The sequence below is a fragment of the Anoplophora glabripennis genome, unplaced genomic scaffold (assembly GCF_000390285.2).
Source record: "Anoplophora glabripennis isolate ALB-LARVAE unplaced genomic scaffold, Agla_2.0 scaffold376, whole genome shotgun sequence".
Taxonomy (NCBI): domain Eukaryota; kingdom Metazoa; phylum Arthropoda; class Insecta; order Coleoptera; family Cerambycidae; genus Anoplophora; species Anoplophora glabripennis.
This window is the reverse complement of record NW_019416547.1, coordinates 186,178-202,109: the sequence shown is the minus strand read 5'-3', so window position 1 is coordinate 202,109 and position 15,932 is coordinate 186,178. Positions and strand designations below refer to the sequence as shown.

Genomic DNA, 15,932 nt, shown 5'->3' with positions numbered 1-15,932 from the left:
CGCGAAATTTGAATACGGAGAAATAAATTAATTTAAAAGACATTGCTACTGAACAATTAAACAATTTTTTTTTTTATGTTGACTGCTTCTTGTTAAAGAAAGCGCTTTTTAAAATCTGCTCCAATACGGTTTTTATTTTAATTGGTTCGTGCCTTATTAATTTGTTTAATAATTTTTCTTTTATCCATGTAAAAAATACAAATCAATATGTCTAAGGATAGATTTCTCAATATATTCGCAAACATCTACTGGATTACAGTTTCAAGTATGAGCTATGTGATTACTATACAGGGTGCATCAATATTCATATTTTTAATGGCTTCAGTTTCACAAATACACGGGATTGTGTAAATAAGAATGTAAAAAAGAAATTTCTCGTTAAAGGTTCAGTTAAGTGTTTATTTTTCCATCAAAACTTTTTTTGTGGAGTATTGAGAAAATGCTATTGTTTTTAAAAGCTTTTGCATTATTTCAAATATTCAAAAATTATATTACAATTTTTACGATTTTGTACAAAGGCTGTTAAATTTTGTAGATTTGTATGTGAGCTGTTAAATATTTGCAACACTATGGAAGAAAAGAATTAAGACCAAAGTACCATTGTTCCTAATGATACAAAGGAACTGGATTTAGGGAAATGTGTAATAATTACAGTGTTTTTCAATATACATGGTGATTCACAAATGGTGACGAGAAATGAAATCTCGTACTCTTTGGTGAATTTTAAGGGGAGTATTTCCTATAAAGTTTTTTTCTAGGACGCTTCGTTAAAAAGATACAGGGTGTTAAACTTCAAAAAATATTTTTAATTTTTTTAAATAATTTAAAAACTAGTAAGTGAAATAATTTGAAATTGGGCACATAAATACATTATGTAAACATTTTCCAAAATCTGAGGGCTTTTCCTAAAATTTACAACTTCCAGTGGGGGAGATACAGGGTATCGGTTGCATATTTTTCTAAATAAAATAGTACACCACTGCTTTACGGTAACAACCATGATAGTTTCGGATTGGTCTTTCAATTTTCTACAAATTACTACTCACTTATGTTTTTCGAAAAAGGCCTGATTTTCGAGTAAAACTTAAAAACGAACTGAGAACACACTTCGATATTCGAATATAATGCTTTTTAAAATTACGTAGTGGGCTGCGATAGCAACTTTGACATTCTGAGCAGTTAGAAGAAAGAATAAATAATGCTTTTTATCAGATTCAAGCAACAATAAATTTCGAACAAATTACATTTTCGTTACTAAAAAATGTCGGGCATGTGTTCATGGAAATGGAGGTATTTTTGAGCATTTACTCAAATAAAATCATGAAAATGATGACTAATGAATGGTATTAATTTCTTTATTCGAATAATTAACCGAAGCAAGCGTTTTTATAATTTTCTCATAATTTCCACAATAATTTTTTTGCCTATTGCAAGTTCCTATTGCTATATCCATGAACACTGTTAACATATGGCAAATTGGCAAAATGAATTTCTATAAGTAGATGAAAAGTGCTCTTTTCGTTCTAGCCATACGTCCTTAATGAGAGGACAAACCAAATACGTTTTCAATTACGGAATATAAGGAATTCCAAGGGACACCTCGCCTTTCCTGGGTGGTTTCTGGTCTAGACTGCAGACTGCACTTTTGTCGGTGCCCATCGCACAATCCGTTTGTTTGTGTGTGGAAATGCGATAGCCTTCTGCCGGCGCCAGTACCGCACATCTTTTAGCGTCGGTACATTAGGTTAATTGCGTGTTTTGGGACCTTTTGACAACTAGGCGAAATCGCCGGAGATAAGAGGTTGCGACAGGCGTTAAACTGGCATGGAAATTGTGGACGGTGACGTCGGTCAAGGCTCCGATGTCATTTTTAAGAATGCCTTTCTAAAGTTGAGTGAAACCTGTTTCTACAAATGCGGTAATAAAAGAAACTAAATGATAATTGAACTAAAGGGTACCCTAAAATTACGCAAGTAATTTTAATACAAAACACAGGTTTTGAATTAAAAATTGTAAATTATTTATTGATTGTAAAGTACACAGTATAGTAGGGTTATGTATGTAATAGCATATGTATGACTTTGCAGGCAAAAAAGAGTGTATTTTTTTTCGAAATTTTTCCATGACATTTGTTTCTCAACAATCACTCGTGGATTTTTTGAACCCCAAATGCGACAATTTTGTCGATTAAAGAAGCCATTAAGATGAAAATGAACCTCATCTCTAAATACGATTTTGTTAGAAAAATCAGCATCCACTTGTTGTTCCATAATCCATTCAACGAACTCCCTTCTGACCTTCTTCTGCGTGGGCAGTAGGCTTCCGTTATTGAATCAATTGAACTTTGTAAGCTTGACGATGCAAATCTTTCGTAAGAATACGCTGTACAGAGCTCCTCGAAATGTCAAATTCTTGACCACGGTGCAGAATTGATGTTTCCTAGACTCTCAGCAACATTCTCACAAACTGTTTCGATGTTTTGCGGTGAACGACTTGTTGAAGGACAGCCAGAGTGTTTAAGATCACTAATTGATCCAGTATCCCTGAATTTTTCAATTAATCTCTTCACAGTAGATGAAGTTAAATCACCATTCCGACCACATTTTGTAGGAAAATTGTAAACAGTAGCTGTCAATCTTCATTATTTTTGTGCATATGTGAGAGATCTCAATTTTTTTGGTTTGTTTGAGCAGTATGTGATTTAATAAACATTGCTTCTTCAGACTTTTCAATAAGAAAGAATATGGTTGAGGAAAACCCAAATATCACTATAGCACGAAATGTTCTCGAACGTTTTTTTTGCATGTACAACAACTTTATCCGTTTTACTTTCTTCCAGTACAAAATTTAGTAGAACGTGACTTGTTGCCAAGAGCATATTATTGTGAAAATGTATTGAATCATTGCAGGCAGGGTCCAGATTTTGCTTAAGAAATCTTTTTCACGAATGAAACAACGTGCACTAAAGGATGTGTATTCAATGTTAAAAATTCCTACTGGATGTTTAGACTCGGCATTTTCAACATGAGTTTAAAATGATTAGATTATTTGGTTTGGAATATTTGACGATCATTTAATTTGCCCTATTGAACATCCTGACAAACTTAAAGTAGAACATTATTTAAACTTTTTCTGTAAGGATTTATTCGAGTTACTGGAAGATGTACCACTAATTGTAAGTATTCGTCATGACATGACATGTGGTATTTTCATGATGGAGTCCCGCCTCATTATCCGTTGGAAATTCGGGATCATTTGAATATTGTTTTTCTCCACCGGTGATATGGACGAGACAGATCTTCAAATAAACTCTCGATGTTTGTAAGCACGTTGTAGAATTTTTGAATATGCATTCGTTAAATAATACTAGAGAGTAATTAATTACATATAATTTTTATCTTTTACGATTTTGGAATAAATGTAGATAATGCTTTTGTTTTACTTGAAGTTAAAAAATAATATACAACCGACCAATACGACCCTGCAAAGTGAAAACGGTGAGACTTAGACCCTTGCTTTATAAGGCAATTCTGAATTATTTATTGAATTCTATTTGTGGTTAAATTTAGATTCACTCGAACTGAAGCACCCTATATAGATATTATTGTGCCTGGTTTTTTATTACTATATTTATTATTAGTTTTTTTACACCGACTATATTGACGTCTTTGATTTCCTCCATAATCAGCTACATACAACAATGGTACCAAACTGTTTTTGTCGTACCCAATTTCGGCCCCTTTTTTAATTTAGACAAAGAAAACGTCTATAACGTTTTAATTTTTTTAGAAAAATATTATTTTACTTGAAAAAATCTGTAGGGTAAAAAGCAACAATTCAGAAAAAATCCAATTGTAGCAGCTACAGAAATAACAGGAAATAGGTATCAGCTATCTCTTTTCATAAGAAACATTATTTATAAGAAACATTAATTTAAATCTAAAGATAACATTAGTCTTCTTGATGTATTGTTACTACAAGCTGATTCATCTTTCAAGGGCAAACATTTTTTCAGTCACTATCACCTTTTCCTGCTATTCAAAACTTGTATTTTCCAAGAAATAAGGTTCCAGGTAACAAAAACGTGTTAGTTTTAAGATATTAAAAAAAAGCATTATCAATAGGTCATCTTTAAACTGCTGTATCTTGAATGATTCAATATCGACCGCTAGTTCATTTGAACTTCTTTATGTCAATTTTGATAAAAGAACACCCTGTAGAAGTTTAACAGTCGAATTAAAAACACTGTATAATTTTGCTCACATTTTGCTTCAAAAATATTTTTCTAAAAAAAAAAACAAAATTTAGAAATTCAGTAACAGTGTCAAATATCGTATTTTTTTAGAACATTTTATGACAAAATTAACTAATTGCTGATATTTTATTTAAAAAAATTGTTGAACAATATATGCCTTATAGTAATGAAACAATTTTATTGTATTAATTAGGATTTCCACATATCATATACAACTTATTTCTGAAAATTTGAGGATTCTGAGAAGCATTGAGTCACTTGCACGAATGAGGAAATAAGCCCTTGAGCTGGCAAACATCACAGTTTTTATTGGGTTCTAAATTTAGATAATAATTTTAAGTACCATGGCGCCATGAGTTAACTATCTGCTACCTTTCTCCTGTACCTGTTTAACCTTGTTATTATTATTGTTATTATTATTGTCGTGTTCTGAGTATTAGCAAAACTGAAAGGCGTCCAAAATTTCTCTTTTTAATATGCTTCCTTTCGTGAAAATTGATGTTTAATTTAATCTCTCTGGCCCAAAAACCTGATCACTCTGTACAAGAGTTTTCACATAATATTCAAACCACTTTTTGTCTTTCGGTCTAGAAAAAATAATGAGGACCAAAATTTTAGGAAATTGCCTTGCAATTTCAAAGAAATACACAGGGTGTCCCAAAATGACCCGAACTACCACTGAAGATGTCACAGTGAAGGACGGCAAAACGTTTGAAAGCATTGGATGCGACCAGTTGCAGAAGCCACTAGGCCTCAGAGAATCACCATTGCCCGAGAAACGGTTCCGTCCGTTCTGTCTTAGAACCAGTAAGAACCGAAATGAACATCAGGGTACATGATAGTTAAAATTGCATTTACAAAAATAATTATTGATTTTTTTTTCTTTGGTGAAAAATTTAGAATTATTTTCGATATATTCAACTGTAGGTAAATCTATTTAATAATAAAGCACAAAATGCACTCGTTTTTGAAATAAAATTGATATATTTTTTCCTTCAAGCATAAATGCGAATCAAGTGAACCTATAAAATTTTCAAAATACTCAGTGACGTCGAATTTCTGGGGTTATTAACGGTGTCTTCCGATATCTCCGCCACTGGTTAACATAATTAATATAAATTCAATTAATTTTTACCTCTATTTAATCAAGTCCTCAGCCCAAGTTTTCTTATTTTACGTCAAACATCTTCAGAGATATTTTTGCCTCTACGTAATATTTTTCAAAAATGGTTGAAAAAAAAAGTTTGCAGTTAATTTTTTCTCCAAATTGAATAAGAATTTCGCCATTTAATTTTTCCTACCATTTCTGGGACACCCTGTATACATGTCATATATTTCCTTTGACGGTATGTAAAGGGTGGTTAATTTTCGATAGTTTTATAGGATACAGTCAAAATGATGATAGATATAAAAAATCTGATATCGATGTACCGTCCTCTTCTTTTAAGTTTACTTCGTTGGTACCAAAAGATCTTGGCTAACTTGATTAGTTTTAGATATACAGAGTTTTTTTGAAAAATCGGCCATTTACATTAACCTCTCTCTCTCTCTCTCCGTTGTCATTAAATTTAAAAGAAAAAGGTTAGAACATTATTTGTTATATTTTTTATGAGGAAGCCGTTGGTGTACTTAGATTTTTTACAAAACTCACAGTTTTCCTGATATTACATAAGCATAGTTTTTTTAAAATAAAACACCCTGTATTTGGCTATTTACTAATTCTTGAGAGTAAATAATAATCGAGATAGCCATGGAACAAATGGATGTATAAGCTTTAAAAGTTACTAGGCATACCTCTAAATTCTTTATTCAAAAAAATATATCAAATTATAAAAAGTGTTCTTTACATTCATTCTATAGGAAAAGAATTCTATATAGGTATATTCCAAGCTACTTTTTTTTAATTGCCTGTTATCAACCTTATGGATGGTGTTGTACTAACCTCGTCTAAAATTTACTCCTTCAGATCATATACAATTTTAGGTTCTTTTTGTTTATGTTCTCTTTCAAAGTTATCCACCATAGGAAGAACTATGGTGGTTAAATCAGAACTTATCGCAGATCGTAAAATTATTCCTATAATTAAAATANGTTTATGTTCTCTTTCAAAGTTATCCACCATAGGAAGAACTATGGTGGTTAAATCAGAACTTATCGCAGATCGTAAAATTATTCCTATAATTAAAATATCCCTTGTCTAGAAAATGATGGGGATATTATAAAACATCTTTTATAGTGTAACATTTTTTCTCATTGAAAAATTTTAAGATTCTCCTAGTTTCGCACAATTGCAAGAAAAAAAAGAGAAGATTCCAAAGAACAACAAATATGCAGTGTGTTCCGATTAAAAGACACAATTGTGATTTATATCCTTGAATCGTTACATTCAACTGTTTTTAGTATAGGTGCTTTTTTGAGATAGCAAAAAAATTACTAAAATTTCAGTCTATCATTTTTTTCTAGAGAGTAAAATGTGAATACCTACACATCCAATAGCAGTTGTAAAATTAATAAACGGCCCACAAACTATTTGAAAAACATTTTATTTAACTACATATAATCAAATCCAATAACTAGTAACATAATATTCTTACTTACTTACTAAAGGTATCTTTATCACAGACAAATAAATTACAAACTAAACATTTTACTATACAGGGTCGGAAAGTCCCCATGGTTCATCGGCCGTTACGTGAGAGCGATAAAGAAAGTCAGCATATGGTACTTTCTGTGGGAGATTGTGAAAGATAAATAATGACAGATTAAATCATTTGATTTAAGAGAGAAAATATTAAACGAAGTTAGTACTGTCAATGGCTTGAGGAAGAGGGCATTACAAAAAAAACTTGCTTGAAGTATTGTTCCTCGGGCCACCCTCATAACATTTTTATTTCTGGAGTCTAATAGTCACCGCCCATTTCGCCCCACAAATAAGATCCACTTCTTATTTGTGGAAGACGCCTTCATTATAGCCATCTTTCTCTATCGCACGGATTTCTATGACTTACTTTATCGCTCTCACGTAAAGGCCGCTGAACCATGGGGACTTTCCTACCCTGTAGGTACTATTTATGAACAACCTGTAATGGCTTTTATTGAGAAATCCGTCAGCTTCCTCGGCTTCTTCTCCACGGGTTGTACGACTTCATGAGGGGAAAACATGGTCGCCTGATAGTAGAAATGTGAGGTAGCACCCCAAACTCCTGGATAAACAGGATAGTGAGGATAATAGTAAGGATACAGGACAGACGTTGGTAGAACTGGTTTATAACTGTAAGGAATTGGATAGTTCTGTGGGGACTTGGGAGAAATATCGCTACGTTGGGACCAAACTTCTGGAGAAGATGGTGCTGAGCTTTGAGAACAAACAGAAATTCTATCGTCTTCAGACTTTGGTGAAGGTGGTAATTCCACCCTAGCTTCTTTCTTCGTCGATTCCTCACTTTTTTCCTCCAAAACTCTCTTCCTCTTACACTTGGATTGCCCGTTCTCCCTGAACCCTTTGGCGAAGGGGTTGTTGTCGATCTTCAGCTTGGTGATCCTCTCGTTCTGGTAAGCAGTCACGGCGATGAACTGGGTTTCTGGAAAAGCTACCGATACTGAGGGCGCCCAAGCGACCGCTCTAGGATCTGAAGTCTTGGCGATGATTATTCTAGGCTGGTATTTGTGCATGGAGGATAACACCAGGTGACCCGCAGGTGGTGCTGGTGTGTTGGTAAGCTTCAGCCTACCGAAGGAGATGGGTTGAGACATCCAGTACTCCCCGGTAGCGGGAGATTCAGGGTGTAGGTAGATTCGTTGGGGGCTTTGGGCTTCTTCGGCACCCGTTGGCGCCCAACCTCCGGAGTTTGAGTACTTATAACGGCAGTGGGAGGCGGCGGTCAGTTCTAGGAGGATGCAGTAGTGGGCGTGGGGGTCTAAGTTGGAGACCTGCACGTGGAGGGACGGGAACATCCTCCTGAAATACAAAAAACGATTATTAATAGTTGTAATATAATCCTGTTTGTACTTTAAACATCTTAATATGTACATAAGTTTTGAGTCTACATATCATTAGTGTTTTAAGAATCTATTTGACAATTTGATTTTTTGCAATATGTCACAAGTATACAACAATAATGAACTTGTGGACATGATTTTACGCGGAATGTATTCAAAATTCAGTACAAGCATCTCGGCCCAATGTAGAGCAAAGAAAGGAAAAAGGAGGTCGTGGAAACCATTCCAAACGAGCTCGGAGAAGCCGTATGTTACAAATTGAGGAAGAAATTCTTAACATTTTTGAAGAACAGTTAAAAAGTAACACCAAACAAATTTGCTGCAAAATTAATGCATCCCACAATAAAGTTTGGAGAACTACACATTAACTAATTGTGAACTAAGAAGTTATACTTGAAAGAAAAACCAAGAGAATCAATCGACAGTAAGTAGAGTTCAATTAAATCATTTTAAAGGGTTGATAAGGGATGATGCACCATCAATATGTGAATTTTTTAGCCCGTTGGTGTATTTAAAATATTATTACTTTATTTTATGAGGAATTTAATTTTAAAAATTTTCTTACGCTTGTTAAAAAACTGTCGTTTTCAACAGAAACACGAATAACTAATAAAACGTATAGCTGTTATTTAAGATAATCGAAAATTCAAAAGTTGGTTATAAATTTAAACGTCAAATTTGACAATCAGAAAAAAAAGTTGGAATAAGAATAATTTTATAGAAAAACAAACTTATAGCCCAGTCATTATAGACATGAAAGAGCCTGTTTCGGGAAAAAAATACTATTTCTCTGCGGAATATTGTTCGGAAACCTGTTATAAATAAAATATCAAAAAATCAACTCGAGGCTAGTTGAGAAACTTTGTTTTAACAGTGGTCACAGTTATGGAAAAGTGGTTTTTGGACTCACGTAAAAAAGATATTATTCATAGCGAAAAAAAGTTTATACAAAAAAGGTAGGTATTAAATAAGCCTATAAAATGAAAAAATTCCGATTAAATTCCGATAATTTGTTTATGCACAAGAGGTCAAAAATGGTCGAAAATTGTCGTTTTTTCAATTGCTAATAATTAATGCAATTTTCATCGCAGACACTTGTAATTCAGGATTTTTGAGGCTTTTTACACCCTTAATAAGTGGTAAAAATTTCAGCTCGAAAGCTTCATTGGTTTGGCGTTGGCGGAATTTGTTATCTAAGAAGATGCTATTTTCAATTCATTTTTCCCAAGCTCACAGGCGTTGTAGGGTTTTGATCATTAGTTGTTTTTGTACCTAAATAGTTGTATTGACATAGGCATTTACTGAGAATTTAGTTTTTCAAATTTAATTTGTTTAAAATTGACTGAAAAAATGTTAATATTTATTAAATTGTTAAGATAGGTAATTATTATAAAATAAAATAGTAACCTCTTTACTTTAGTTTTCTTCGAATTTAAAAAAAAATCGTTGTTGTAAGTTGATTAGAAGCTGAGATAATTTTTTTTATTTATTTAATCGCAGTGACCTTAATTATTAATATTAAGAGCCGAAATTTGGAGAGAGTATACATTAAGAGCTATATTTTCATGTCCTACATTAACATTAAGGTGAATTCAACTATTTAATTTCGAAAAAGAAGATAGCGGCGATGCGTTCTATTACTTGGTCTAGCGAACGAGTGGGGAAGGCGAGGCTTAGCATGCGCGCTTAACGATGTAATAAATATTAACATTTTTTCAGTCATTTTTAAACAAATTAAATTTGAAAAATTAAATTATCAGTAAATGCATATGTCAATACAACTATTTAGGTACAAAAACAACTAATGATCGAAACCCTACAACGCCTGTGAGCTTGGGAAAAATGAATTGAAAATAGCATCTTCTTAGATAACAAATTCCGCCAACGCCAAGCTAATGAAGTTTTTGGGCTGAAATTTTTACCACTTATTAAGGGTGCAAAAAGCTTCAAAAATCCTGAATTACAAGTGTCTGCGATGAAAATTGCATTAATTATTAGCAATTGAAAAAAGCGGACAATTTCGACCATTTTTGAGCTCTTGCGCATAAACAAATTATCGGAATTTAATCGGACTTGTCTTATTTTACAGATTTATTTAATACCTACCTTTTTTGTATAAACCTTTTTTTCTCTATGAATAACAGTTTTTTTACGCCAGTCGAAAAACTACTTTTTCATAATTTTGACCATTGTTTTAACAAAGTTTCCCAACTAGTCTCGAGTTGATTTTTTGATATTTTGTTTATAACACGTTTCTGAACAATATTCCGCAGAAAAACTTCTAATAGTATTTTTTTCCCGAAAAAAAGCTATAATGATTGGCCTATTAAACAAGCAGGTGCATGCATCTAGGGGAACATACTATTTTTATTTACGTTTTTAGAGAAACCATAAATTACAATATTTGTTCATTTAAAATCTGTACGTTCTCTGATTTCATCGCTTTCCTTAATTCTGAATTATCGATTTCCAAGCAAAATTTTTAAATAGGTATCTGTTTATTACACCTGCTAGCGAATTGTGAAGTGTCTCTACGTCTCTATAGACTGAAAACCATGTGCAATCTTTTATGGGTGTCTTACGATTTCCGTTCATCTGAAGTTTACAATGTCGTGGTTCTAAGTAATGTAAGTTAAAAATTGAAAAACCATTTTTTTTCTTAGAAACATCCCAAAAGCATCAAAATTATTACTCACTTTTTTTTTAAATAAATAATAATAAATTCCATATGATACCAATATCTAGCAATGGAAGCATAACAAAATTAAAATTGTTAAATACATATTTTAAAAAGAAACGTCGTTCCTAGTTTTGAGAACTAAGATTGTTTTTCCAAACGTTAACCAACAATAAGTGAAGCCTACGTGATTTGCTGATATGTATTTTTATAGTTTCATGAAACAACGGTTGATTGATTCTTTTAAGGGTTTATTTAATGTATTTTTTTTCACAGGTAGCAAAATACTTCCCTGGATATTAAAGTAAAATTGTGCTAGAGATAAATAACTCTAGAGAATAACTTATGCCAAATTCAAAAAGAACTTGATTTAGAAAGCAATATTTGCAATGTGAATATGACCAGAAAAGACAATTCAACGAATAAGTACTAATTTCTGTTTACTTTCCTTTTGGCTCCCTCTCTGTCAACTTTAAAAGGTAGCAGTAAACGCCGCACCTATTCTCCTCGGTACACAGACAAATTAAAATAAGGGATTGCTTCCCTAAACACTGTGAGAATGTTTGCAAAGCGCTTGATGCTACTGATTCTCTGCGAAGGGACAATGCTTTGCGGTCTTTCGGACAATGCCCAGATACTTGTTGCATCCCATGTGTGAAAACACCTATTATCGGGCTGCGCAAGTGACGAACTCATACGGGCACCTCTGCGTCGGCCCTTTTGAAGGGACAAAGGCTTAGATCGGGGTGGCCGGTAGCCGGTCCTTTTGCCGAGGATAAGTCGAGTGTTAAACGCGTTAAAAGACGCCGGGATGGACAATGGTGACTTTGTCTGATGTCTGCGTCCTGTGGTGCCGACAGGAGCCGTCCCACTTACGTAATTCAGGCGCCCTTCATTTTAAGGACTAAAAAAGGATCGTTTTCGGTAGTGATTTGAATTCATGTCGATACGGCGTCTTAGGAAAATTAAGTCAGGTGATTGTTTAGTAGAAAAGGTGACAGAAGCACTGAGGACACACTTGCCTGTATCAGTATTGGAAGTGTTTTGACTCAATTTTTTCTAAAACAACGAAATACGTTTAAAAAATTATACTATTTTTTTTTAATTAAAATATACTACTAGTAATACAGTAGAACCTCGATAATCCGAACTAATTGGGACCGGGGGTGGTTCGGACTATCGAATCGTTCGGATTACCAAACAAAGTGCTTTCCAGGCATAGTAGCATGCAAAAAATGAACACTGACATACTATTTCCCATAAAATAAGGAGCACGTTGTATTGTTAAAGGTACAAAATAGTTTGTTTTATGAAATACATACTACTACTGTGCTACAGTAAGGTAACTATATTTTATGTAAAGTATTGCAGATGAATTTCGTAATATTTGCTATTGATGTTCTGTTTACTGTAGCAGTTAGAGAGCGATTCTGATTACATATTATTTTTATTTTTCCCAAAATGGCGTTCGGATTATCGAGCGTTCGGATTACAGGGGTTGGGATTATCGAGGTTCTACTGTAATATAATATTTAGAAATAAAATAAAAAATGATATTGTATACTCTAAATATTATTAATATACAGACAAACATCTGACTGTGAAATTGTTAAATAATGTAAACTTTCAAGGTCAACTCCTTAAAAATAGCCACTATAGGAAAGTATTACTCTTTCCACATTTCATTAGGATTGTTTCAGATGGCTTCCTTGCAAATTTTATTTTAGAAAATTGTTAATTATTAGCTGTTTAGTAGTTTGTTTCCCAGAATACCAGCAGTTAGAAATTTTGTCTGTCAGGTTAGATTAGGCATGAGTTGCTGCGTTTGATGATTAAACGCGTTTTTATTGTTGACATTTATTTCTGCCATGCCTCACATAATAATAAAAATAATAAGATAAGACAATAAGTGCTAAAAAACATACTAAAATGACACATCGATACAATAACAATTAATAATTAATTAATAGATATGCACTACAGCGAATTATGTAAACACATAAAAATAGAGTCAGCCGAGGTACCGATGAAGTCAGCGGTTCAAAAATGTTTCTTCATATTACTGTGATATGTCAGTAGGTATTAAAAAAGTATATATTGTATACTCTATTTTAAAGATATCTACAATTTGCAGACGTAGATTTCTGATATAGGAGAGGATTTATTGACTTCATTTAATAAGAGTTTTTGATAAAACAATTCCAAGTCAAATGTGGAAACAAAGAGATTTCTTTGTAGTTGCTGTTTTTTACATGATTAGTATTTGTCAAGGGTGATAATATACAACATATTTCTATTGATGATTGATTTAACAATTTCGTGTTGTTTATAGTTAGACTATCATTTTTACTGTATATTTTGGATAATCATTTATTACTAGCCTTTTATGAGATATTATTGTTGGTGTAATTCAATGTTATTTGGGGTATGTAGTCCTTGGAGTAGTTGTTTTCTGCAATAGCAGTTAGGGGTCTTGTCTGTGAAGTTTAAGATATTTTAAATTTCAAAATTTCTGCTATATAGGCCAGGAAATATAGAGTTGGACGCGACTTTTTGTTTCGGCAAGCTGAATTTATCACTATAGCTGCTAAATATTATGTACAATAACATATTAGTTTCCACAGTCATAAAAATGGGGGGAATCTTGTTTCTATCACGCGCGCTCGCTATGGGACCTATAGTGTAGGGGGTTAGGTGCACGGAAAGTGCTAGATAGTACAACAGCGTGATATTTTCATAGCGCTACGCTCCAGCGTTGCGCTATGAACAAATAAACAAATTAACAAATTAACTAATTATTAGTCTGGACGATCCCGAGGATCTTCCACAATCGCACTGATTTTTTTCATGGTAGATTTCATTATAATACATTGAAATCCATCATTTTTTTTAATTTCAAATTTGCAACCTGGATTTTTTTTTTATTTTTTAGCCTTGGTTGCAAAATGAAATTTACGACGCACGAGCGTGATATAGTTATGTATTATTACATATTCATAAAGCTTATGAAAAGAGCTTTTAAGTAAAAAAAAAACCTCAAGATTCGTTGAAAAACAAGGGAGTTACAGACTGTCAAATATATTATTTTCAAACGAATTACGCTTATTTAACGGCTGGACTATGAATATTTCTTCCGACCTACTGACTTTTGACAATATTTCTTATGCACTTAACATACTTCCACAAATAAAATATTTTTATCTGGCAAAATACTCGGGTTTGAAAGTTATGACAGTATTTTTTTTGCCGCTCAACCTAATTTGTTTAACAATAGGCCGTCAACTTTGACAGTCTGTAACTCCGTTATTTTGCAACGAATCTTGACGATTTTTTTTTAACTTAAAGCTCTTTTCATAAGCTTTCCGAATATGTAATAATAAGGCTAATAAGTAAGGCTAAAAAATAAAAAAAATTCCAGGTTGCAAATTTGAAATTAAAAAAAAAGAAAGATATATTTCAATGTATTATTATGAAATCTACCATGAAAAAAATCAGTGCGATTGTGAAAGATCCTCGGGATCGACCAGACTAATAATTAGTTAATTTGTTTATAAGGCCATAACTTGTAAACTATTCAACTTACCGATTCCAGATTTCGTGTGAGTTATTAGACAGTGATTAGGAATGAGAGGATGCGATGCCAAAACGTACTGGTAATAATAACGCAATTTATAAATGTTTAATTCAAAAGTCATAAATAAAAGTTTAAAAGTTTTGATCTAATAAATATTTTTTTACTCTCGAAGGCTAGTTTTGTAGGTCTCTTGAAGACGAAAAAAAAAGCGCATTACTGTTTTCTCGTAGAAATAAACGGAAGAAAGTTATAAGCGAAAAACGTGAATTTATGTAAAAATTATACAATTAACCACCCTGTAAATAATCTTCCCCCCCATTTTTATGGAAACTAATATGTTATTATACATAATATTTAGCATCTATAGTGATAAATTCAGCTTGTCGAACCAAAATGTCGCGAAATGGTCATTTCCAGCCTATATAGAAGAACATATCGTTTGATAAGAATTCTTCGCTGCATTCAAATTTCTTGTTACTCAATTTTTTTCACGTTCGGCTTTTGCATCTTTGAAAATTCGTCTTATTTTTGTAAACTGACATTTTGGGTGGCGTAATTGTTTACAGATTTATGGATATATTTGATTTAGTTACATGGCATTAAAAATTGTAATTTTCGCAGTCGTATCCTTGTTCAAACCCTTGAATTAACCAGGCAAATATCTGGCAGGGCCTACCGCGTCAAGTTTGTTTGTGCGCCCGTCTAGGCGCCACTGCAACCGAGATAAACAATTGAAACGGCCCTCGAGCCCACCTTTAAACAAAAACGTTAAGTGGGACATAAGTGGCCTGTAAAACAAGCAAATCCAGGGCCTCCCGTGGTTCCGATGCTTACGCTGACGCCCCGCAACTGTCAAATTTGGCTCGTCGACAGATGACTGTCTGACCGGCCCTTTGTTTTCATAATTATAATCCGGGGAGATGAGGGATCGGGCACGTTAGAAAAACAACATCGGACCGCAAACGGAAGTCTCGAATAGGCGTTTGATTACAGTGATATATAGGATGAATTATAGTTTCCTCGGTTTCGCTTTCGGCACTTCAAACTGCTAAGAAGATAATCTATAATAAAGCTGAGTTTCCGTACTTTTAACTTCCTCTTTAGCCACTTTTTTTGTAATAATGACTGGCGGCATTGGCGTCGCTTAGGGGATAAGGTGGAGCACTTCTAGGGTTTCTGGTCGAGATTTCTCGAAGCGAGAATTCCCGGGAAATCTGGCCTTACTCGAGACGAGAAAAAAGTGTCGAGAAATCGAGAAATTTAAAAATCACGCGCGTCTTAAGTTCTTGACTGGAGTTCGTTTCGTTCATGCGTTCAATTCGTTTCTCGACAAATAACTGAGCGGTTAAAGTGGTTTCTCTACCAGCTCATGATTTATTTATTTTAAGTTTTTAAGGCTTTAGTTTACTTTGATGATTCTTTTTTTT

General features: G+C 33.3%; 1 protein-coding gene across 1 annotated transcript in view; it reads right to left on the bottom strand.

Moving 5' to 3' along the window:
- Positions 1–7,324: 7,324 nt before the first annotated feature.
- LOC108910486 (T-box transcription factor mls-1-like) overlaps positions 7,325–15,932 on the bottom strand; it is a 14,729-nt gene continuing 6,121 nt past the window's right edge. The window contains exon 3 of the mRNA XM_018715091.1: positions 7,325–8,213. Within this exon, the coding sequence (XP_018570607.1) occupies positions 7,325–8,213 (889 nt within the window). The remainder of the gene's footprint in view (positions 8,214–15,932) is intronic.